Genomic DNA, 26,063 nt, shown 5'->3' with positions numbered 1-26,063 from the left:
CTGACTGGCTCAGATTGTTATTATAAGTGTCTGACACAATATGGAAAGGACCCATACAGAAATGAAACGTACTTCCTTACCTTTAGCTTGATCCCGTCTGTGTGTAACCAAGTCTCGCCCAAGTCCCGCGAGAGCTTAGTTGTTGCAGGAAGTCACCTGTGGAAATGTGAGTGAGAGTTGGAGAGAGGAGTGCCACCGGGAGGAGTTTGTTGTGTTGGAGTACAGAGATCGTAGCTCAGTGTTATCTAAAAGATTTTCTAAGTCATGACTGAATATTTACCTGATTTCGACAACGTGGAAGAGGCCTTTGAATTCGATGGCGGCCCGTATTTATTTGAGCCAGAGTATACGGATGAAGAGCTCCTACTCATTGAAGAGCTACCATCATCATTCATTGCCAGTAAGTATCTCTATGATAGCCTATCTGCTAATGCATAGGATATACAAATGTAGGCATAAAAGTAGTCTTATAGGTCGTATAATAGATAACCATAAATATGACATTTTTACACCACGCACACACACTTTGGCAACAATATTACACAGATAATTTCAGCTTGTTGATATCACTTATTGTATTATTATGAATGTCAACTGCTGAAAAGGGGAAATGAATCTATATACATATTTTATAATCAATCATGACTCAGTTGATAGGCTATTTTACACATACTACTGGCTAGCTCCGCCAAGGAGGTTATGTTTTCGGTGCCGTTTGTTTGTTTGTCTGTCAGCAGGATTACGGAAAAAAATACTGGCCCGATTTTCATGAAACTTGGTGGAAGGGTGTAGCATGGGCCAAGGAAGAACCCATTAAATCTTGGAGCGGATCTGGATCCGACTCACGAACAAACAATAATAGCATGAACCTTGGCGGAGGTCTGCGCTCTCCGAGTGCCTTTCTAGTTTAGTGATTGTTTTTGCCGTGTGTACTGATGCCAGGACAACGCAATAACTTTAGCTAATAACATTACCTCCACTCTGTCTGGAGCAGGTCTCTCCACTCTTGGGACAGCATTTTTCTTTAGGAAAAAGTGCTTTGGGATAGGATTTCGTCTCCTCTTTGGCTGGCTGTAGTCATCCCGGTCAAAATGGTCACTGCAGACCCGATGGTCTGCAAGGCGCAGCGTATGGACAGGAGTGTTGGCATCCATTTGTAGCACAACTAGCCACAACTTCAGCGGGTCACTATCCAACAAAGGCAGTCTGTGAAAGCTGCGCGAAGTGTTGCGCGACATTTTGTTGGCACAATTCGGAACTGCGCAAACACGAACCATTGTTTTGTTTTTGTTTTTTTATTTAGATCTTTTAGATAACGCTAAGCTACGATCTCTGTACTCCAACACAACAAACTCCTCCCGGTGGCACTCCTCTCTCCAACTCTCACTCACATTTCCACAGGTGACTTCCTGCAACAACTAAGCTCTCGCGGGATTTGGGCGAGACTTGGTTACACACAGACGGGATCAAGCTAGGTTCCAGGTTGAAAAATACCGAAGTTACCCTTTAATTATTGGTTACATAAAAACTTGGCTGCCAGATGCCGATTTTAGACCGGAAAGTCAGGATTTATAATTATTAGGCTATATAATAGCCTACATGTCCGTACGTGCGGTTTTGCAGCATAATCATCTGGCACGTAGCCAAAATTGCCTACAAACATTTTCAGCTCCCACTTCATAGCTTTGGCTCCTTATGTAGCAACAGGTATTTGATTTACATTGCTGTTCACCTGCAGCTCCTCTGCGGTTCATACTGCCACGACAACCCTTCCACAACTTTATGTAAATGCATTTTGGGTCTGTGTATTTTTTGGTCATTCTATTTTCCTCCCTCTCTGCTTCTCTTTCTACTTTCCGCTTTCCAGGCCTTGATGGTGCTGAAAGACGCACGTGCAGCTCTATATTCAGGTTGCAATCCCAAAATAGGCTTATTTTAAAATGTTTGTAATTTTATTGTCTGTTTTACAAAGGAGAAAAGGAAAATCAAGTCCTTTGTAAATGTTGTAGCCTATCTGCCGTTTCTCACCAGGAAAACGGACAATGCCTTGTATACTTGGATGGATTTTGAAATGAAAATTAAATCATCATTCGTTTTCCATTTTTTATTTTCTGTTTCTGAAAAGAAAATAGAATGGCCAAAAAATACACAGACTGTTTTGCCCTCTGTTTCTTCCTTTATTCCATGCAGATGGTCGCGCAACAACAACAGCAAGCTCTAGTAAGGATAAAAATGTATAATGTGAATTTATATCTATGCTGTATCCCCGTGTTTGCTTTGCTACCGACATCTCGTAGCGTACCGCGAGAGCTCGTGTTTTCATGTGAGTTTGGTGCGTTCAGTTTGGTTCAGTTGCAGTGACAAGTCGAGTAGTGTGTGATCCCTCATCTGGCGGAATTCTACTGGAATTCAAACCCCTAGAAGCAGGACATGGATGACCAAAGGTGCGTCCTGCCATGTCAAAACCTAGGCTTGTCCGTCAAGCTGCTGCTGCTGCTGGGGAATGTGCTGCAGAACCAAAGTTTAAACCCACCGCTACGCTGTCCCAAAATGACACCACTTGACATCCAAGCAGGGTCACCTTTCTTTTTCAAGCTCCCCCTCCCTGCACCCCTGGGACCCATGCAGCATTGCCAGGTGAGCTGAGAACTGTTTTAAGATGATGAAATACAGTTTTTGGGTAAATACATCCATACAGTGGTACCATGCGCTTTAGTAGCAAGTGCCTCTGAAAATAGGCTGAGCTAAACATGTATAATATTTTCAATTATTTTGACAGATCTTTACTCTATATGTTGCTAAACTTTTGAATTCAGGATGACATTCATACCTGTGTGGTACAAAAGTGTGTTTAAAAAAATACTGTTAGTCATAGTTGTAGTCATTGCCCTTCTACTGAACATTGCCTGAAAGAGTTTACCATGTATTAGCTTTACACAATAACACACTAATTTAAGCATGAATAAAAACAAATAGATTACTTTTTCCAACAACTAATATCAAAATGTTTTCCCCTAGCTGTCATTGGCTGTTGGAGAGGGTCCATTGCCCCATTGGATGGTGTTTAGGCATCAGACTGGCAGTCTAATCGGCCTGGCTCTGGCAGAGGATTGTGGGATATACCGTCTTAAAGTGTTTGTTACCGGCCGGCAGTGTAGAAGTGCTGCCTACTGTCATCTGCACATCCTAAATGGAACAGTGAGTGTTGGGTTCAGGCATTTTTAAGAGACACCCAGAGGGCTTCAGCTCAAAATTCCCCAAGTAACAAGTCTGTTTTGTTTTGTGCTTTGTCTCTTTCAGATCAGGCAATAGATAAGGAGAGCTTCTTACTCTTACATGAGAGAACCATTATCAGCTTCATCCCTAAAACTGGCTAAAGTCCATAAAACAACATGCAGGACTTGTGAGTAGTAGCAAATTATGATTGCAGGTGTGGAGTGTGTGGACACTTAAAAAAAAAAAAAGAAAAAAAAAATTACAATTACAAAGTCTTCAGTTGAATAAACTATATATTTTGACATAATATTCTCTTGTTTATGTTTATTATCTGTTAGCTAAACTAACATTTTGTGGGTGTCACTGTAAGGGACATTGAAATATAATAATAACCCAGTCATGTGATTATATTTAGCCCCTAATATAGTTAATATAAACCAGCATCTGGTTTAAATGCCCAACACAACTGTCCTATATTAAAACTGTTCTGTTCAGTCTGTCCTGAACTCTAATAGTCTGACCCCAGAAACTCAACAGTCTCTTACACCGCTTTTCTCCCTCCCTGGCCTACACTATCAACCTCTAAATTATTTCTAACAGCATCATATATCTTATTTCTGTGTGTTCCTCACCCTAACTCTCCAAGCAACCTATAGCTGTCCCTGCCGTTAGGCTCAATGGAAAAACAACTTAAGTTTAAACCCATACGCGTAAGTTGAGAACAGTGTCGTGTGATTAACCTTGTGCTTCCTCACCATCCTTTCTTGTTGTTCTTCACCCTGCCGTCAGTCTATCGGCTTTAGCTGCATGGAAGTTGGCATCATAAGCCATGTGCATGACATGTGTTCTTCAGTTGATTTACAGTTTTTTCAGTTGGAAAGAACACTCCCAGGAGAATGGCATGTTAAAGATCATGTCAGATCATGTTTGTCATGATCTCATTGTCAATGTATGGTCCCCACTTGCCCGTCCAAGTCTGCTTATTTTCTTCAGTGGAAAGGATCCAGACACAGCCTTGGATCCTTCTCCGCCTTTCCAACGGCAACTCAGGTAATCAACAATACAGGATTTTAATACTGTTTAATGGAGAAACTGGAGGCCTATGACATTCCCATCTTTCTTACATCCTATTGTGAAAGAAAAGTAAGAATATCATGTACCAGTATTACATTACAGTTTTGGATTTATTATTGTTTTTTATTTGTATATACTTTTTTTTTTTTTCAATTTCAGTTTAGTTTTTGTTATTTTTCAGTATGGGTTTGGTAGTTTTAGTTTAGTTTTTCCTTTTTACAAATGTTTATTTTTATTTTTAGTATTGTTTATGGGTGGTATTTTAAAGGTATAATGATGATAGTTCAAGTGAAGTCAAGTCAAATTTTATTTATATGGCACAATTCATACCGGGGCAATCCTGTTTATTTACATTAATTTTTCAATACATCCTCAATTAACTTAAAGTTAGAACCACTTGGTGTCATGCTTGTAGAAGTGAGGAGGAGAGAATAAGAGAAATGAGGGTGTATATTTAGTACTACTATATAACTGTATAACTACTAGAAGACTCTGTGTCAATCCAGATGACAAGCCTGACAAAGATCAGCATGTGAAAAAGGGCAATAGCAAGAACACTTCAAATGGACACAACAGTCTGTAAAACGTACAGATAGGCACGGATATGCAAGTAGGGGAGACCGGGGATGGTTGTAACATGGGGTTAGTCGTAACAGCACCATTTCCACCAATCAGGGATAAAATGTGAAGCATTCCGTCCATGCTAATCTCAAACCACCTTTCTACAACAGCTAGAAATATAACGGCTGACTGTTGAAAAAAGTGTTACTGTGACTCATTTATTAAACAGTTATGTGATGGAACACCACATTTCAAGTCAATTAAGTTTAACTCCTAAACTAACTAATTTTGTTAAAAAAAGACAACCCATACATGCATGCACAGTTAAGAGATGTTAAATTGTTCTTTAATGTAATACATTTTTCTTTAGAGCTGTTCTAATGCAAATTGCATAGTGTGGGCTCAATTTTTGCTTCTTTCCTCTTGTTGTTACAACTTACCCCGGTATTGGGGTAGGTTGTAACAATAGAACTCCTTGTATTTGACATCAATTCACAAAGTCTATGATATTATAATAGAGGTTAAAGTGATTGCTATTTGTAGCAGACAAATGTGGGCACTTTGTGTCAAAATTTGCGAGATCTAACACCAAAACTCTCTGAGTTATAGGGACTGTGACAAAATGTGTTACAATCATCCCCGGTCTCCCCTACCCGTAAATGCAAGCTGGAAGTTGGGGAGGGGCTGCATGTTAGGCCCACCCCCTTCTTGTCGTTTCAAGGATAGACTACACACTGCCACCCTCTGGTAGAATTACCTTACATCTCACACAGATCTCTGGACTTTCTTTGGAGACCAGTCATTAAAAGGTTTGCAAGTAACATTTAAAAAATTAGACTTTAGTTAAATAAGAACCAGATTGCTCATATTTTAGGATTTCTATATCTATGGTCAATATGTTGTGGTCAACTCTATGGTCAACATGTATTGAGAAGCTCCACTTCTGTTGATACTGTAACAAAAACCTCATAACAAATGACATCTTTTTACCATATTTTTTGGAACACAGTAATTGCAAAATATGTGAGCAATGCTGCCTGTATGAGAAAAAAATAAAATTAAAAATAAATAGAAAAATGAATATATTAAACTGCTTATCACATGCAGCAAAAAACTCGCCCAAGGTCAAACAGCCCAAAAATTGTAATGATATCTTGAAAACTGAACGTGTAGTAGATTGAAATGTGTAGCTGCAAATAGTTTGATAAATTGACAATGTGATGTTCAAGATAGTGTGATGAATCTTTTATCAAACTAAAGACAAATGATGTCTATACTCTCATGGTGATGTCTGTAAAACCATGTGAAAATTGAATAATGTGGGGCACCAATACAGTTATAATATTCTTTCTGAGGCTTTCAACATAGGTAAGACTGTTGCCTATGACCAATCACTTGTCTTTAGAGCACAAGATTGTGAGTTCAAGTCCCTGATGTGCTGTGATCATTTTGAAGTTTCATGGAAAGTAAATCAACACTAAATCACATTGTGCAGACAAGTCTCTAAACTCAAAGCAGGTGTTTGGCATCATCTGTCAATAGCAAAATACCTGATTTGGCATCACTGATTAGGATGTGGCCAGATGTTTCAACCCATAGAGAGCAGTGCAGCAGCAGTTTTCTGTCCCATGTGATTTAGTATTGATTTATTCGTTCATGAAGGGCACTATAAAATTGTATGTGGTTAAGTGGTTAGCACAGTCAGTCATAGGCTGCAGTATCACAATACTTGTCCCTTTAGTTGGTTTCTCCACAGTTAAATCTCAAGGAGTTTGGCTCAGTAGGTAAGGCATCCTTTCATGTGGAAGATTGTGGGTTCAAGTCCAGGCTTGTCTAGTCTAAAGTCATCGACTTTGTATTTTCCAGAATGTTTGGTCATTGTGAATAACTTGAACAATGTGATAAAGAATATGGTTGCAATGACATGATGAACTAGACCAAAGTCACAGACTAACATAAAATTAGCCATAACTAATTGACTGTGTCCAATCTTCAAAAAACTTGTATGACAAGTTGTGTCATACAAGTGTAGACAAAACAACCATGTGTTTTGTCTGTCCGTCTGTCTTTTCAAATTGTGCTTGGACCCCACAATTAGCTGCTTGCGGCTATATTTTTAATTATTTTTTCCCCTCTGTCAAATAATTAAGTAAGTATACTGTGGCACAAAATATGGTAAAAAGATGTAATGTGTTATGAGGTTTCTGTTACAGTATCAACAGAAGTGGAGCTTCTCAATACATGTTCCATTTACTTCAAATGGAATTAACATATTGACCATAGATATAGAAATAGTAAGATACGATTAATCTGGTTCTTATTTAACTAAAGGCTAATTTTTTAGAGTCCTGTGTGAGATTTAATGGTAAGATTCTACCAGAGGGTGACTGTTTCTAGTCTTGAAAGCACAAGAAGAAGGGGGCTGAGGTACATGTGTAGCTCCGCCCAACCTGTAGCCCCACCCCATCTTCCAGCTTGCATTGAGGGGCTACTCCAAATATAATAAACAGTCCCAATAATCGGGACTCTGGTGTTTTCTCCCAAGTATTTTCAATGTGAATTGTTCAATGGCATTGGCAACACTGGCACCTCCTCCAAGAGCAAGACGTGTTCATGGAGTCTGAACAGGTCGGTCTACAGGATAGCGGACAAGGGGCTGGAGTGGAGCGCATATCGTTTAAAAAAGGTTTGTATCTCAACTCACTTAAATTTTCTACCTAAAGGAATAGTTGACCCAAAAATGTTATCTTTATTTGCTCACCCTTATGTCAGTCAAAACACCGGTGAAGTTTGTATGTCCACATAACACACAGCGAGTTAGCTAGCACAGCTCAATGTCAGCGTCTCCAAAACAATTGAAGTGAACAGGAACTGGTTCTTTAGACTTCCAAAAAGGGCAAAAAATGACCATAAAATTGGTCCAAACAGCTTGTGCAGTGTAATCCATGGTTCTGAAGCCAAATAATTGTACTGTGAGTCCAAAAGACCTATATTACCAGTATTTAGCGCAAGTCTTCACTAAAACCGTTGTTTTCAAAAGTGTTCACGCTTGTGCCCATGCGTCATGTGTCCATGGTCTACATAATGAGTGTACGTCATTGCACCAACTACCACTGCACGACCCAGAGACTGGTCATTTTTTACCCTTTTTGAAACTCCAAGGAACCAATTCCTGTTCACTTCAATTGTTTTGGAAAAGGCAGACATGAAGCTGTGCTAACTCACTGTGTGTTCTATTTCAGAACACACAGTGAGTTGACTGACTCATAGTAGAGAGTACACCTTTACGTGGAGGTACGCGGAAGTCAGACCAGTGAGGTGAGGACATTCTGTCAGAGCTTTAGCCGACATTTTTAACGTTCTTAATCCCTTTGATTGGAATTGATATTAGCGTTTTTTACTAGTCTTTTACCATTTTTATCACAGCTCCGTTGGTTTTATGAGTGTTCCCTGCTGCCTTCCTATCCAATTACACCTCTGTTCTACTGCTTGGCTGGGCTCGTTTTTAGCCTGGTGGCCAAGCTAACACACACAAATGCCAGCTATGCCCTGTGAGGACTGTGTTCTACTCAAAAAAGCAAACAAAAAGATTGCTGACCTTAAGGAGGACATTAAATGGCTTTCTAATGAACTCCAAAAGAAAGACTCTCTTCTGACCAGCTTCATGGACATGGCTTCTGGGCAGTCCAAACAGACTGCCTCCCTCGGCGCAGCCATGCAGGACACAGCCCTGTGGGACCCCTCCACCTGTCCACGGCCTTCCTCCTGCTCGACACCGAACCATCGGTCGTCCTCGGCCTAAGTGGTGGTCCATGGTCATAAGAGAGACTTGGACGGAGCTGCCTCATCCCCTCGCATAAGCCTCTCCAACCGCTATGTGGCCCTGTCCGACGACACTCCGGTCCTCCCAGCTGATACTCCTGCGGTTCCGACTCGTCCCGATCTGGACCATTCTCCACGGATGGTGCTTGCCGACACTGCGGCTTCCCCTCCACTGGTGGCTAGCGGGGTTCAGGTGGCTCGCCGCCCCACTGTGGGACCAGATCAGCGAACCTCATCCCGGGTAATGACCTCCGCTTCCCGTCGTGGGATCCTGAAGGAGGCCGTGCTCAGACGCTCTGGAGGTCTTCTTCTTCCTCGCCCTGTACCGGCAGGGAATCCTTCTCTCAGATCTGATGTCGCTGCCTCACCGCAGCACTCGCCTAGCTCGGGCACCCCATCCTCAGTTGGCGACTTCAGTGCGCAGTGAGGCAGATTGTGCACTCTCCGGCCCCGAGAGCCTACAATCGTCTTCTCTTTGTCCCCTCTTCTTCCCAACCACATTAATAGTTGGGGATTCCATAATCAGAAACATCTGTTTCTTCAATGCAGCCATTCACTGTTCCCCTGGAGCCACAGTCCTGGTCATCCTGGATAAGCTCCCGGGGCTGCTGCGCTCACTCCCGTCCTCAATAAATAGAGTGATTGTCTATGTGGGGTCAAACAATGCAGCTCGTAAGCAGTCTGAGCTGACCAAAAAGGATTTTAACAACCTTTAATAACCTTTTTAAGTGCCTATGGAAAGTCTGTTTTTATCTCTGGTCCTGTTCCTATTCTGGCCAGTGGAGCAGGGCGTTTTAGCAGAATCCTCAGCCTCCACACCTGGCTCCACTCCGCCTGCAGAGCTCACAACAGGTTTTATTGACAATTTTAATCTGTTTTGAGATCATTCCTCCCTCTTCAGGAATGACAGAGTCCATCCCAACTGGATGGGGAGTCGAATGCTAGCGGCTAACTTTCAGCACGCCGTACAGTCCGCTCCACGCGACTGACTGTTTACATCCCTCACCCCCTCCCCAGAACCTCCATCTCTGCCCATAGTGGCACCTCAGACTACTGTTCCCCCTGCTAGCTCCCCCCACCGGCCTTATCTGTCATTAACCCTCTTACCGGGAATTCTCCCCATCCAGACCATTATTAGGCACAGAGCCTCCCGCCCATATGGCCCCCTTCTGTTTTCTATATACATGCTGCCTCTTGGCCAGGTTATTCAAAATCATGACGTGTTCTACCATTTTTATGCTGATGACACTCAGTTATACTTGCCGTTAAAACCCACAGATCCTCGCAGCCTAGCTAATCTCATAACTTGCCCCTCTGATATTAAATCCTGGATGTCCCAAAATTTCCTTAAATTTAATGATGATAAGTCTGAGGTCATCCTGTTCGGTCCCCCAAAATCCATCACCTCTTTTAGTGCTAATCTTGGCAATCTGTCAAATAATATTACGCAGGCTGCTAGGAATCTAGGAGTAATATTTGATGCTAACCTAACCTGTTTTGATGATCAAGTCAAAAATGTTGTTCAGTCATGTTTCTTCCAGCTCAGGATAATCTCTAAAATTAGGTCATTTTTATCAGTTGCTGATAAAAAGTCGTACATGCTTTTATCTATTCTCGGCTCGATTATTGCAATGCACTTTACTCGGGTATCAGGCAGGGCTCCCTCCACCGTCTCCAGTTGGTACAAAACGCTACTCCCTCGCTCATTGGACTGTTCTACTGATGTCATCGTTGCCCCTCCTCAGGGACAAGCGGACGTGTGTGAGGACAGGTTTTCTCACACGGCGGCATCGAGAAGCCCCTGACTGCAGTGTGCAGATCGGGGCAGTGCTCAATGTGGGCGGAGTCAAATGCGGGGCTGTGCTCAATGTGGGCGGAGTCAAACGCGGGGCTGTGCTCAATGCGGGCGGAGTCAAACGCGGGGCTGTGCTCAACGCGGGCGGGGTCAAATGCGGCGCTGTACTCAATCCCCGGCGCAATCACCCGAAGCTAACATAGGCATGGCTAACGTTAGCTAGAGACATGCATGGACCATGGATGTATTAAACTAGGTATGGCCAAGCATTAGGTAACTAACACAGCCAGCACTGTAGAGAAGTTAGCTATTGCCGCTTTTCCACTGCATAGTACCGGCTCAACTCGCCTCGACTCGACTCGACTCGACTCGACTCGCTTTTGGTAGTACCACTTGGTTTTCCACTGCACATAGTACCCCCTCAATGTGCCCCACCCCCCAAACTGGTCGTCATAGCGACGCTGCGACGCTGCATGAAACGCGACACACAGCTACAATGGAGGATATCGAAGCGATGGTGTTCTTGATTCTCAGTGTGTGGCTGTTAGTCACAGCAAGGAGACAGATTTTCATTTCAGAAGAGGCTGGAGGCAGCGAGACAACAGACTGCTTTCTGGCTGCTCAAGGCGACGCAAGAGGGTAAGCTAGCCTGGTAGCTAACGTTAGCATATACGTCCCGTGTCGCGATGACGATTCACTGACCAATCAGTGGTCTGCAGTGTTTTTACGTCACCTTTTGGTATTGCCTCAATTTTCATGAAAATCGGTTCCGAATTAAGTGAGTTACAGTCGATTTTGTAGAGAAGTCTGCATCTCTCAATACACATTGCATTTGTTTACTAGCGGATCTTGACCGCTCCAATATGGCGGACGCGCAGACGCATAGCAGCGACATACAGCACGGCCCCAATCTGCACACTGCAGTCAGGGGTACTTGGCGGCATCGGGCAGCTATGCGAGTGTGGGGGCGGGGCTTCAGATGCCGGCGGGCCATTCATTGGTCAATGCACAGAGGCTCGCTGCCGTACACACAACACAGTGCAGCAGTGCTGCCCGGTCACTTCCACACATTTTAACGAGTAATAAATCATCTACTAAAATGTGCTTCACTGACTAAAGCATTACCAACCACCTCCCTCCCATTGGGGCGAGTTAGTGGTGGTATCTCAGCACGGCCTTTTTCAGACTCAGTCTTCGAGCACACGGAGCGGAACGCTGACGCTGTCATACGTTCCCAGCCCCTTTTCATTCCGCCCTCCCATGGGCTGTGATGTTCACAGCGGCAGAGAGGGCGATGAGCTGGCTGTATACCATGGCATCGAATGCTCCACAGACGTGCGCACGCCGGCTTACAGAGCACTGCTCAGTGTGGCAAAACCTGTTACCCATGAATACATGGATGTCAAGGTTGATTTCAAAGGGCTACACGCTCCAGTTCGCCAGTCCCCCCATTTCTCGGTGTGGTGGAAATGACCATGTCATCTCAATCAGAGATAACAGACCTTTATTCCTGCTATTTTCTCACACCAAAGAAAACAGGTGGGATGAGGCTGATTTTGGACTTGTCCCTGAATCTGGAGTTATGGTAACATAACTAACGTTATGCAGACTAACTTCACTGGTGTTTCGACTGACATGAGGGTGAACAAATAATGGCAAAATCTTCATTTTTGGGTGAACTATCCCTTTAAGCCTTTACTTTGCAACAACAGCAAGGTTCTTTATTGTGTGAACATTTTAAAGTGTTGCCTTTATTATTAGCTAGAGGTATGGTTACGTATCAAGTCTAATAGCACCTCTAACTTGGCTATTGCTAGCTCTGGGCTAGCCTAGTGTTACTTGCAATGAAGTTTGTGCTTCACATTTATTGCCTGAACTTTCTATTTAAAAATATGATTCTTGTTCTCGACAGTTTATGACTTCAAAAAGGACAATTCTGAAACCCAAAATCTTTAGCTTGACAGACAGATGCTTTACCTTTTGAGCCAAACACCTTGTTTTCTTGAGAAGAAAAGAGAAAGAGGGTAATCAAAACAGATTAAGAAGTATTGTTATATTGCAGCCTATGATTGAAAGGTTTTGGAACTCTAATAGAGCTCTCCATTAATCAATTTCATCATGGCTTTACAAACATCATCTTGAGAGTACTGACAGTGTTATTCATTAATTTAATGAAGACTGATCAATCTATGATGAATCTATGTGTCCAATTGAAGCTGGACATTTTGATGTACTGTACACTCAGTTTTTGAGATATTTTTAGAATATTTTGACATGTTTGCTAATGAAGGTATGAGGATTTCATAAATTGTGTATTTTTTTTTCCGGAAACCTACGGTCAAGGAGGGGAATGCTACAGGATCACAGTTTTTACAATAAACAGAGAGGTGCTATTCCCGAATTGGTGGTAGGTACCAGTGTATGAAAAAGAAGAAAAAAATCTACAAATGCTACTTATTGCTATTAAAGTCTTAGCTGATGTAGACTGTGATATAAACATCGAACAAAAAGTTCGGAAATTTGTGTTTGGTAGATTATTTCTCTGTTGTAACAATGCTTCTTGGCAATACATTTTATACCGTTGGAAAGCCTGTTTATTTCCCTTTTAAATGGTGCCCCATTTGTAAGGAACATGCATTTGTGGGATGAGCAGCACAGCTGAGTATGTGGGTTGCGCTCATGAAAAATTTGCCAAATCTTCTCTGCCAATGCCAAACAGCTTATTCTGCTGTTGCTATTGACTCTTGTTTTGAGCTTCCGGTACCCCCAGGTGCTGACAATCAGGTACCTGATTGGCACCTGCACTGGAACCTGAACATGTGGAGGAACGTTATGTTCAGCGATGAGTCCAGATTCTGCCTACGGAAGTTGGATCGTAGGGTCAAAGTGTGGAGAAGACGGGGAGAACGCTATGCTGATTGCTGCACCAATAGAGTAACACCTTTTGGTGGAGGCAGTGTGATGGTGTGGGGCGGCATCTCCATCACTGGAAAAACGAGGCTTGTCATCATTGGAGGCGATCTCAATGCAGAGAGATATCGAGATGAAATTCTGCAACCAGTGGCAATCCCATATCTCTACAGTCTGGGACCAAACTCCATCCTCCAAGATGACAACGCTCGGCCCCACAGAGCGGGGTTTATCAGAGACTACCTCCAGAATTTGGGAGTAGAGAGAATGGAATGGCCTGCCAACAGTCCTGACCTCAACCCAATTGAACACTTATGGGATCAGCTTGGGCGTGCTGTTCGTGCTAGAGTGACCAACACAACCACGTTGGCTGACTTGCGACAAATCCTGGTTGAGGAGTGGAATGCCATCCCACAGCAGTGTGTGACCAGGCTGGTGACCAGCATGAGGAGGAGGTGCCAGGCTGTTGTGGCTGTGTATGGTTCTTCCAAACGCTACTGAGGCTCCTGACTGTTTGTTAAATGAATAAATTGTAAAATTGCCAATATGTCTTGTTTCTTCCTTGTTACTGATAGACTTCAATCATCCAATCCACCAAACAACACCAAACAAGAGTCAATAGCAACAGCAGAATAAGCTGTTTGGCATTGGCAGAGAAGATTTGGCAAATTTTACATGAGCGCAACCCACATACTCAGCTGTGCTGCTCATCCCACAAATGCATGTTCCTTACAAATGAGGCACCATTTAAAAGGGAAATAAACAGGCTTTCCAACGGTATAAAATGTATTGCCAAGAAGCATTGTTACAACAGAGAAATAATCTACCAAACACAAAGTTCCGAACTTTTTGTGCGATGTTTAGTTGGTTGACTACTGTTGACTTATTGTAAGTCGCCTTGGGAAAAAAGCGAAAAATGACGTACTAAATGAGGTAATGTGATGTAATTAGTGCTGTCAATCGATTAAAAAATGTAATCGAGTTAATCACAATAATAGGCTGTGATTAATCATGATTCATCACAAGTTTAAAATACTAGTATTTACTTGTATTTTTTGGGGGAGATAAAACAAATACATGTGTGGTGTTGGAATAAAGAAATGCATGACAAACTGGTTAGAGGAATCAGAGTTTTTTTTTTTTTTTACTTTATTATAACATCTCAGCTTAGTTTTGATGATTTCTGAATTAGAATTAGAATCTCTTAATTTGCCGAGTAAAGTCTCAGGGAGTGCTTGGCATTGCCCACAACATCCATAATGAATTGCAGACTTAATTAGCAGACAACCACATAAAGAACAGTTACAAAGTAACGTCTGCTACAAAGTGAATGTGAGCAGCTTGCCTGTAAATTGTTTGCAAAGTAACATCTCACCCAAATTAATCTTACAGTGAGTAGGCCTATTTAAGAAACTGAACGCCATAGTGTCTTTGAAGAGACAAAGTGAACAGTGAACCCTTTTCACACTCTTAGTTGAATAAGATTACTTGAAAGTGTGAACTTGTGTGACATGACTCCAGTCAACCAGTTCATAAAGTCTACTTTTCTTTTAACCAGTTGCTCAGGCAGACTAGCTTGTTGACATTTTCAGATGACAGAGCTGACCTCTTCTTCTGCACAATGTGGCCTGCCAAAGAAAACAGTCTCTCACATGGCACTGTTGAGGCAGGTGTAGCCAAGTACCTTTGTGCAATATGGGCCAGCTTACCATGGGCACCTGTGTGTGCCGACCACCACTGTAGTGGACATGCCTCTATACTGACACTGGGCTCTGCCATATACCTGTCTAGAGTTTTGTCTGTGGACAGTGCCTCATCATCAGACTCTGACTCTGACCCCATCAGTAGGAGGGCCATCTTCTTCTTTGGTGGCTCTGGTTCCATTTCCTCTCCAGAGGGCTGTGATGCAGGTTGTCTGTCCTTCAGCATCTCACTCAGCTTTCGCCACACCTCTTCCCTCTCTGCTCTGGGCAGGCACCTGAGTCCTTGAATCTGGGATCTAGAGCTGTTGCTACCATTAGCCATGACAGGTTTGTGTTACATGACTATTATATTAATTGTATTTGTCAGAAAATACAATTTGAGAGGATAGGGAAATCACCTTACCTGCATGGCTCCAGCAGTGTTTCCAACTTTGCCAGCCTGTCATATTCAGCTGAGGTTAGCATGGCTAAGTTGTGCTTCTGCTGTGCCAGCGTTGCCTTCAGTGGGTCTTTGTTGTGTTGGACCCTCTTTATCCTTTCAAGAGTTAAAGCACGTCAAACTCACTGTCACGGAGAGCCACTGTGATTACCCTCTGTATAATGTGCGCTACACAGGGCATATGATCGAATGGTAGACTTCTTGCTGCCGCGATCATATTGCGAGCGCTATCTGTTCCTATAGTGGTGACCTTGTTATCTCCCACTCCTTTGCAACTTCAAGAAACTGGCTAGCGCATGCTTCAGCAAAATGCCTTTCCTCTGTTTTCACCACACCTAAAGTGAACGAGTGCAGTTGCCATTTGTCATCGATTAGGTGTGCTGTTACACTGCGGTAGTTATGGTTGCTTACTGATGTCCAGTGGTCTCCAGTCAGTGCAATAAATGTAGCTTGTGCCAACTGCTCCGCTTTCATTGCCTTTTCACTGCCATACAATTCATGAATTCAATTTACAATTACAATTTCACATTTGGCAGACGCTTTTATCCAAAGCGACTTACACATGAGATTTGCATACAACACAAGCAAGTTTCTAGATAGGAGAGAACAACGAGAGTAAGTGCTATAGAGCTAAGTTCTGGTCCAACAGGACAAGGTGCTACGAGACAGTGCAACAAGCTAAGTTCTGGTCCAACAGGACATAGGTGCTACGAGGGAGTGCTACAAGGCAGTGCTATGAGGTAATGCATAGAGTGCATCAAATTTTCTTTTTTTTTTTTTTTTTTTTTTTTTTTTTAATGAAAGGAGGTATTCGCTAAAGAGCTGGGTCTTTAGCCTTTTCTTAAGGATAGAGAGGGATTCTGCGGATCGAATGGAGTTTGGCAACTCGTTCCACCACCGGGGAACCACAGAAGAGAAGAGTCTGGCTAGAGACTTAGGGCCTTGCTGTGGTGGCAGCACCAGGCGCCGCCCCATGGCAGAACGTAGTGAGCGGGAGGGAGCATAGACCTGAATGAGGGAGTTCAGGTAGGTCGGAGCCGTTTTGGTTATTGTTTTGTAGGCGAGCATCAAGGACTTGAACTTGATGCGGGCAGCAACTGGGAGCCAGTGGAGGGATATGAATAGCGGAGTGACATGTGCTCTTTTGGGCTGGTTGAAGACCAGACGCGCCGCCGCGTTCTGGATCATCTGCAGAGGTTTGAAAGTACAGGCCGGGAGCCCTGCCAGTAAGGAGTTGCAGTAGTCAAGGCGTGATATTACAAGAGCCTGTACCAGGAGTTGTGCTGCATGCTCAGACAGGTAGGGTCTGATCTTCCTGATATTGTATAGAGCAAATCGGCATGACCGAGCAACAGAAGTCACATGCTCCTTGAAGGTTAGCTGGTCATCAATCATGACACCCAAGTTTCTGGCAGACTTTGTGGGTATGAGCTCAGTTGATTCGAGCTGGATACTGATTTGTTGTTGTATAGAGGGACTGGCTGGGATGACAAGGAGCTCAGTCTTTGACAAGTTAAGCTGAAGGTGGCGTTCCTTCATCCAAGCCGAGATGTCGGCAAGGCATGCCGATATCCGCGCCGAGACTGTGGGGTCGTCTGGCGGGAACGACAGGAGGAGCTGGGTATCGTCATATGAATGATAAGAGAAGCCATGTGAGCGGATCACTGCACCCAATGAGGTGGTGTATAATGAAAAGAGAAGGGGTCCAAGCACTGACCCTTGAGGTACCCCTGTGGACAAGTAGTGGGATTTAGACACTTCCCCTCTCCAAGACACTCTGAAGGATCTCCCTGAGAGGTAGGACTCAAACCAGCAGAGGGTAGATCCTGAGAAGCCGAGCTCAGCGAGTGTGGAGAGGAGGATTTGGTGGTTCACCGTGTCAAAGGCGGCCGATAGGTCAAGTAGCAGTAGGACAGAGGACTGACCGGCAGCTCTAGCTGATCGCAGTGTTTCTACTACAGACAAGAGCGCAGTCTCGGTAGAGTGTCCGCGTTTGAAGCCAGATTGAATTCTTGTGACAATAGTTCCCCTCGAAGGTGGCTTGTATGATGGGTCGTCTGAGGCAATCTGGATAATGCCTTGAAGCCCCTGGTCTTCAACAATGTTGATGGGCCTGCAGTCCATGGCGATCCATTTCATGATTGCATTGGTTAGCTTAGTTGTTGTCGCTTTGTTGACAGACTTGCCCTGGCTGCACTCTGCCAGTATAGTTTGATGAACACGGCTTGATCCTGTCTCAGTGCTAGTATCTTTGCTAACATCAGCAAAGATGTGCTTTGCCCGAAGATGGTACTTCAGACTTGTTGTGCTTCAGTGAAAAGACAGTTCATCACTGCAATATCTGTTATCTGCGTTTGCCACGCCTTTCAGTAACTCAGCCAGGTAAACGTCGCTGGAATTACGGGAGGAAGTTGGGGGCAAACTTGATAATATGATTAATTTGCATTAAAAAAAAAATTAACGTGTTAAGGTTTCCAGATTAATTGCGAGCGTTAACGCATTAACTTTGACAGCCCTAGATGTAATGTAAATGTATGAAAGATTTATTTCATTTTTAAGCTCTCTAGGTCAAAGTGTTAAGATTTTATACCCATTTGCTCATTTTTTTATTTTTATTTTGAGTTTAGAAGTTGATTGTAGCGTCCCCTTTGGACTAACCTTTGTCATATTCAAGTAAGAGGTGTTTGTGCCCATTGAATATATAACAAGTTTCGAAGCTCTAGCTTTAACAAGCTTAACAAGAATTCGCAAAAGCATATTTGCGGTGCCCCCTATTTGCCAATTTGTATAATCACACAAGCAAGATTCTTTTCTCCTACAGAATATATGTACCATGTTTCGTGAAGATTGGACACACAGTCGATTAGTTATGTCGCTTAGCCATGTACTATGAGGGCCATTGTGTGCCAGGATCTTGCACTATCAAATATTGATACTTAAATAAATACACTTATATTTGTGTGAAAAAAGAATTATGGGCACAATTAAATGGGGATATATATACACAGTGTATACCTGTATATCATCATGTCATTACGGGTGGCTGTTGTGGAAATTCTGCAATAAAGGTGAGCAACAACAAACTTGTCTTTCTGGTTGTTTAATTTAGCATTTGCAAATGGGCTCAAGCATACAGAGAACAGAGGTCTCCACAGCAATGAGCAGCGATCTGCTCTTAACTCAGTATATTTATACATCTGTGTGAGCCTGGAAAGAAAGGAACTGCTACCGAGTATGGTCTCTTCCTCCTCGCTATCTGTCTGCCTCGGACAGACAGGTTCACCTCAGACGGTCGGACAGTTTCACCCACCTCCCAGCCACAGCTTCCTCTTTTCTCTTATCAACAAACAAGCTGAGCGCAGGGAGTGTGGGGATCCTGCTCAAACTGGCTCTGCTCATGCAAAAGGAGTTGTGACTTGGTCATGACCTGGTCACACAAGTTATTATACAGACACTCAGTAGTTTTCCACTCCTATAGCACAGTACACAGTCTAAGTTGTATTTTTCCAGCACAGTGGCAACATACTTTTCTGAGCCAATGGGCGCTCAGCTCCATCTATCGCAGTCGTTTCCCAATATGCATGTAGATCAGGCATATTAGAATGAGGAATTTGGCACACTGGAAACTCACAACATAGAAATTCCACACCAGGGTTATATCAGGTCAAGGTGCACATTTTCGAGTGTCCTTTTATTGTAACCAGCCCAAGGCACACCTGTGCAATAATCATGCTGTTTAATCAGCATCTTGATATGCCACACCTGTCAGGTGGATGGATTATCTTGGCAAAGGAGAAGTGCTCACTAACACGGATTTAAACAAATTTGTGAACAAACCATTTGTGTTCATAGAAAAAGTCTTAGATCTTTTATTTCAACTTTCAAAATGGGAGCAAAACCAAAAGTGTTGCGTTTATATTTTTGTTCAGTATACATTCTGTAAATAGTAATGTATACTTACAGATCACAGTGGTATAAACAAAATATATTTTATTTTATTTTATTTTATTATTTATAAACAACTAATGACTGGTTAATCTTATCACAGATGTGCTAGTTTTATTGTTGCAACCTGTCATAACTGGCAAGAAATGTATAATATGATGGTAGCTCCTGTAAGAGTGCAATTCCATCTTAATAGAAAATTTGGTGTTGAAGAAAATACTTTGAAACCAGTACAGTGGATGGACAGCACCATACTGGCTACTCAACTGTGACACAGAGATCTTGTATATCACCTGTTTTTCCCACTGGTACAGCCCCAAGTGAATCAAATCTGTGCCTTGTAAATCAGCTCCAAAATTAGATTTGGGAGTTAGATTTGCCCTTGAGCAAGGCATGTCAGTAAGGCCAATAAAAGAAGACTGCATTTGTCCCGGACAGCTCCAGTGTGTGAATATATGTAACTTTGTAAGGATGAGCATTGCTGAAAAAGAGCATGCATGCTCAGCAGACATTCTCTAAGTGAATAAAGGTCTAAAAATACAGCCATTATTGTGTTGTTGTGTGTAGCCCTTCCCAGCAGACCCTGAAGATGGCGGTGAACTGGCTAGGACTGCTGTCCATGGGAGTGTTTTACCTGATTGTGCTGGGCACGGGCTTGTGGGCATCCAGGAAGTCCAAACGTGAGGAGAAGAAGTGTACAGGAAACCGCAGTGAGGTTACCATGGTCGGAGGGCGGGACCTCAACATCTGGGTCAGCATCTTTACTATGACAGGTATAATAATAATGACAAAAATCATCATCGTCATCATAGCTTGAAGTGCAGGGGAGTTTAAGGGTGAGATATTCATAAACTAGAAGATATAGTTTCACATTAAACTGTGTGGGCTACCTGAAAGCACATGAATTCAGTAAAATCAAACACATATATACAGTAGTATATACAGTATGTGTGTGTGTGTGTGTGTCTAAGTTCAAATCTACACATGATCACCTAATTACATACCTACATATACACACTTATATACCTAAAATTATACATACAAATATGTAAACTATGGGAGCCCATTCCCGCCACTCAATAAAATAAAAAAGGACTAAATTGTGATTTTTTTCTCAGAATTCTGACTTTTTTTCTCAGAATTCTGACTTTATTTAAACACATAGACACTAATTAACGCAAAACAAATTAACAAGAGAGGAATGATGAGTGACACTGAAGACAATGACCTAATTGGAAATTTCAGCAGAATTACAGAATAAGAATTACTGGAGACCTTTTGAATAGTTTTACTTTTGACCACTGGTTACAGCGCCACCATTTGTCCAATTACTCATATTTAGTAATATTTGCTGGGACACCAGTCTGTATAATTCTTGTGCAAAGCTTTAGGTCTGTAGAATCTCACAGGAAATTGGGTTATAACACACTATCTGATAAGTCATGTCCACATTGACCTATCACAATCAGATTTGGCCCTCGAACACATACAGTACAACAAATTCCAGAACATTTCTGAGATATCAACTTTTTGCATTTGTGTCGCCCCCTATCAGCTGATTGAATCTTATATACAGTATTTGGTTATAGTCCACTCTTGTACATATGTACCCAGTTAATGATGACTGGACAATGAAGTACTGACCCATTTTGTGATAGACCACACCTGCTAGCAAATTCACTGGTTAATAGCCAAACGATAAAAGTCGATCAGTTATATCAGTTTGTGCACTTTTAATTTCATCAATGCAGGTGGAGTTTGTTTCATTTCTTTCTCTAAACTACAGCAAAAAATACTATCCTTTTCACTGAAGTGGTTGTGTATGTCCTGTGTTTTTGCAGCCACTTGGGTGGGAGGAGGCTACATTTTGGGTAGTGCTGAAGTAATCTACGACCCTACGCGAGGCTTGGCCTGGGCCATTGGACCTTTTGCCATCTCCCTCAACCTGATTGTTGGTGCGTCTATTATCTCAAATAAAGTGCTAGATACAATATAGTGATACCCTTGCTTTATACTGTGCAGGGGGATTTGATAAATTGATTGGATTTACTTTACAAAAATATACAAGATGCTCAGTCAGAAGTCATCTTTAAGCACCAATTTAAAAATGAGTATAACACAATAAAATGCCAAATATTTATTTCTATTGTGGTTCTTATCTGACCTTTGTCTTGAAAATGAAGGATTGTTTTTTACAACTGTTACGTTTTTTGCCTAGACGGAAGCTCGATTAACTCTTAGTTACCAAAATGCCATTAATTATTTTTTGCTATACTATATTATTTTTTGCTATACTAATGAAGCAGAAGCAAGATGATTACAATAGCAATTGAAAAAGGTTGGACTCAAAGGTGTTTCACTGGTGATTAATTTCAAATTGGGGTGAGTTGGAGGACAGAGACATAATTTCTTTTCAAAGCAGACAAACTGTCAACAGTTTAAAGTTAAAATGTTTCTTTCCATTTGTGTGTCCTCAGGAGGACTCTTCTTTATAAAACCAGTCCGGGTGAAGAATTATGTCACCCTCATGGACCTGTTTCAAGAGAAATATGGCAGCACTGTGACTGCCATTCTCTTCATCCCCTCTTTCTTCGCAGATATCTTCTGGGTAGCAAGTGTGCTTGGTGCATTGGGTAAGTCAGTAACCAAGGAGTTAACTGCTCCTTTTGCATGTAACAACAATGGCTGAAAATATTTACCTCAGTCAGCAAGTGAAATCTTAATCTTACTGTGTATCTAAAGAGTTAATTTCTTGCATGTGTGTTCACACAATAATACAACACTGGAAAGCCTTTTGGTACATGAGTTAAAAAATACTTTAGGGAACACATCTCCCAGCTATTTGACCAAACGTATGATTCTGAATTATCCCTGCTGATGACAGATGCATAGTTTCATACATTTCACATTGAAAGATAAATATGAAGCAAAAGAACAGAGTGTCAGTCTATGATTCTGGGGTTTTTGTTGGCTACTCTGACTTGAGTAGCCAACACTTTTTTCCAAAGCACCCCACGGTAAAATTAGTGCATATATTTCTGAATAGGCAGCCCCGGAGGGAATTGATTCCTACAACTACCATTTTAAGATGGTGGCAACAGCTATACACACCAATTTTAGCTTGTTGTCCCAATACTCTTGTTTGAGATTGCTGAAGGTAACACATGCCTAACTCTGAGTTTATGTTGCTGGTTACAGGAGGAACAGTGAGTGTGATCCTGGACATCTCTTCCCCGCTGGCTGTGGCCGTGTCTGCAGCTGTGGCAGTTGTTTACACCTTGCTGGGAGGCCTGTACTCTGTGGCCTATACTGACGTCATCCAGCTTAGCTTCATGCTCCTTGGCTTGGTAACTTCAAGTGATTTAAGGGAAATTTCAAGCAGTCACACATCTTTTCTTAGGGTGTTAAATAACAATGTTGCCTGTCTGACTTTGTGCTTTTTTGAAACCAGAGTAGTGGTGAAAAGGTCTTGATTCATTTCAAAGGCTTGACAAGCATTGTAGAAAGGGCAAAATCATATTTTTTTCATCCACAGGATACAGTGGCTGGTGTATCCCTGGAGGTGCTATGATCTAGTTTACCCATTGAACTAAAGAGGAGTGCTACATAAGTCTCTTTCCTGTCTTCTTCCTTATTTCAGTGGTTCTGCGTGCCCTTCATACTGTCGAGCCCCTCCTCTGCTTACCTCTCTGAGACAGCAGTGACCAAACTGTACCAGGAGCCATGGATAGGCAAGCTGGAGCTGGCAGATATAGGCCGCTGGATAGATGACATACTTCTACTGGTAATGGATACTTAGGCCCTACTGCAATTACATGTCTTAAAAGGGGAATTCCATTGATATCTTTGTGGTTATTATTATTTTTCGTTGGTATTCTGCAGTAATAGTAAGACGTTCCCTAAAATTCCTCATGCCTTTTTGTTATTAGTTGCTTATTAGTTTTAAGTTGTCAAGATAAAGGGAGATGCCATCCCATTAATGGCATAAAAATGGCATTCCATGAAGTGCATGAAAATCTTTTTTATGACCATGAGAAACAGCAGTTGGGGCAACACAACCAGGTGGCCGGTCAGTCTTCTCCGTCTGAGATTGTGAAAAAGCAGTTGAGGGTTAGGTGCTTTCCTCAAGGGCATATCAATGGTAGTTGGTTGAAGGAGAGGAGAGCACCATGCATTCATTGTCTTCACCCTGATTTTCTGGTCACAAAACTGGCTCTCTAACCTTAAAGCTGAACTGCTGACCCTGTGAAACCCTGTCTTTATTCCTCTCGTAGGTGCTTGGAGGTGTCTGCTACCAGGCCTTCTACCAGAGAGTCCTTGCCACAGCAACTGTCGCCCAAGCTCAGATCACCTGTTATGTTGCAGCAGGACTCTGCATCATCCTTGGCATCCCGTCGTTAATCATTGGGGCAGTGGCGGCCTCCACAGGTATAACTCTCAAAGTAAAAAAAAAAAAAAAAAAAGATTTAAACCATGTTGTTTCCTACTCAAACCAGGTCACCCCATAAACGTTTTTCCTTAGGAGGAATTTTAATTTTATTGCTCATTTTCAATGTGCATTGTGAGATACAAACTGCTGTACAGTATAGTAAAAACAATTACTCTATCTTCACATGTACTATTGTCTCCATAATGACATGCATTTATTAAAAAGATGAGTGAAAAGTCATGGCAGTTTGAGGTGTATATATTGTCATTTCACACTGTGTAAATTAAAAGATCTTTTCTCCTATATGAGCATTGGGTTAGTCAAATATAAAGAGGAAATGTTAATTTTATCCATTAACTTCCACTTGTTAGAAATTAAGTGGTATTTAATGCCTTCTACATGATCAGACATGCATAACATACACTATCAAATTCCACTGTGCTCATTTGTAATTCTTAGATATACAGTATGTGTTTTAATTATATGTGCTGTAATGCATCCATCAGATTGGAACCAGACCACCTTTGGTGTGCCCACCCCGTATGAACAGGGCAAAGCTGGTATAATCCTGCCCATTGCCCTACAGTATCTCTGCCCACCCATCATCTCCCTGGTGGGTGTCGGGGCACTTGCTGCTGCTGTGATGTCATCAATTGACTCTGCCCTTCTGTCCGCTGCCTCCCAGTTTGCTCGAAACATTTACAAGAGCATCATCCACAAGAAGGTGAATAAAAGTTAGCATTACCACAGTATTGTCATTGTTAACTCATGTTTTGCTGGTTGGAGTACTTTCTTTAATGTTACTTTAATACTAAAACAGGGAATGTTCTCATTGAATAACTGAGTAATGTAGAGCTGCAACGATTAATCGATTAATCGATTAGTTGTCAACTATTAAATTAATCGCCAACTATTTTGATAATCGATTAATCGGTTTGAGTAATTCTTTAAGAAAAATAAGTCAAAATTATCTGATTCCAGCTTCTTAAATGTGAATATTTTCGGGTTTCTTTACTCCTCTATTACAGTGAACTGAATATCTTTGGGTTGTGGACAAAACAAGACATTTGAGGACATCATCTTGGGCTTTGGGAAACACTGATCGACATTTTTCACCATTTTCTGACATTTTATAGAGCAAACAACTAATCGATTAATCGAGAAAATAATTGACAGATTAATCGACAATGAAAATAATCGTTAGTTGCAGCCCTAGAGTAATATTGAACTGTTGAAATCCCTCGCAAATTCCTGTAGGTGGCAGCGCCATCACAACTCACCCAAGGGTCCAGCTGTAGCAGGATACAGGGTTCCTGTTCTTGTTTCACTTTTTAAACGCCATTCATTCCCATGATTGTTTTTTAGAACCTTGAGATTCAACACTGAGATCCACACCATGACTCAGTAAAAGTAACTTAATGGCTTAAAATATATTTTCCTCTGTTTTAGGCATCAGAAGAAACAATCTTAGTGGTGGTTAAGGTGTCAATCGTCTTGACCGGGGTGATTGGGGCAGTCCTGGCCATGGCAACATCCTCCGTGCACCTGTTTTGGATTCTCAGTGGGGATGTCATGTATTCGGTGATGTGTGCCCAGGTGATGTGTGTCTTCTTCTTACCCCAGCGGGTCAACCAGTACGGGGCCTGTACCGGCCTTGCGTTGGGACTACTGCTGCGAGCGCTGGTTGGGGAACCCTTACTAGGCATCCCTGACCTGCTGCCCCTACCGGGGGATAAGATACGCGAGGATGGTCTCCATCTGCGCTCGTTCCCCTTTCGCACTGCCATCATGCTCATCACCACTGGAACTATTTTGCTTGTGTCACAATTGGCTGTCTACGTATCTGAGAAGAGGCTACTGAGTGGGAATGTCCACAGACCTGTACACTGTGAACTACTAGGACCAATCCATAAAGATGTGGATGAAAATGATGGACTAAACAAGGAACAGCCCCACTCTCCAGGGAGCAATGAGGAAGTGGGGAAATGTTGATTTTTCTCCAGAACACTAAAACTTTCACACAGCATATGGGCGATGTAGTGTAATTTCACCTGACTCCTGTTTCATTTATATCTGACCTCCATGACTCCATGTAAAACCAATAAAGGATGATAACTTTCACTTTGAAAGCTTGAGATGAATAAATTCTTGAGTAAATTATTTGGAAAC

General features: G+C 42.3%; 1 protein-coding gene and 1 pseudogene across 1 annotated transcript; one reads left to right on the top strand and one right to left on the bottom strand.

The window, feature by feature from the left end:
- The first annotated feature begins 340 nt into the window (after positions 1–340).
- LOC139646793 (high affinity choline transporter 1-like) lies at positions 341–25,996 on the top strand. The gene is made up of 9 exons (XM_071522516.1): positions 341–400; positions 20,033–20,238; positions 21,307–21,420; positions 21,943–22,098; positions 22,664–22,812; positions 23,106–23,249; positions 23,740–23,893; positions 24,401–24,618; positions 25,344–25,996. Exons 2-9 carry the CDS (start codon positions 20,055–20,057, stop codon positions 25,884–25,886), a joined length of 1,662 nt encoding a protein of 553 aa, XP_071378617.1. The 5' UTR covers positions 341–400; positions 20,033–20,054; the 3' UTR covers positions 25,887–25,996.
- Positions 14,918–18,919, bottom strand: LOC139646795 (E3 SUMO-protein ligase ZBED1-like; annotated as a pseudogene).
- Positions 25,997–26,063: the final 67 nt, after the last annotated feature.

The sequence above is a fragment of the Centroberyx affinis genome, unplaced genomic scaffold (genome assembly GCF_046629955.1).
Source record: "Centroberyx affinis isolate AG114_WGS23_722 - 3 ecotype Tasmania unplaced genomic scaffold, CSIRO-AGI_Caff_v1 ptg000998l_1, whole genome shotgun sequence".
Lineage (NCBI taxonomy): Eukaryota > Metazoa > Chordata > Actinopteri > Beryciformes > Berycidae > Centroberyx > Centroberyx affinis.
This window is presented reverse-complemented; position numbering and strand designations above follow the sequence as displayed.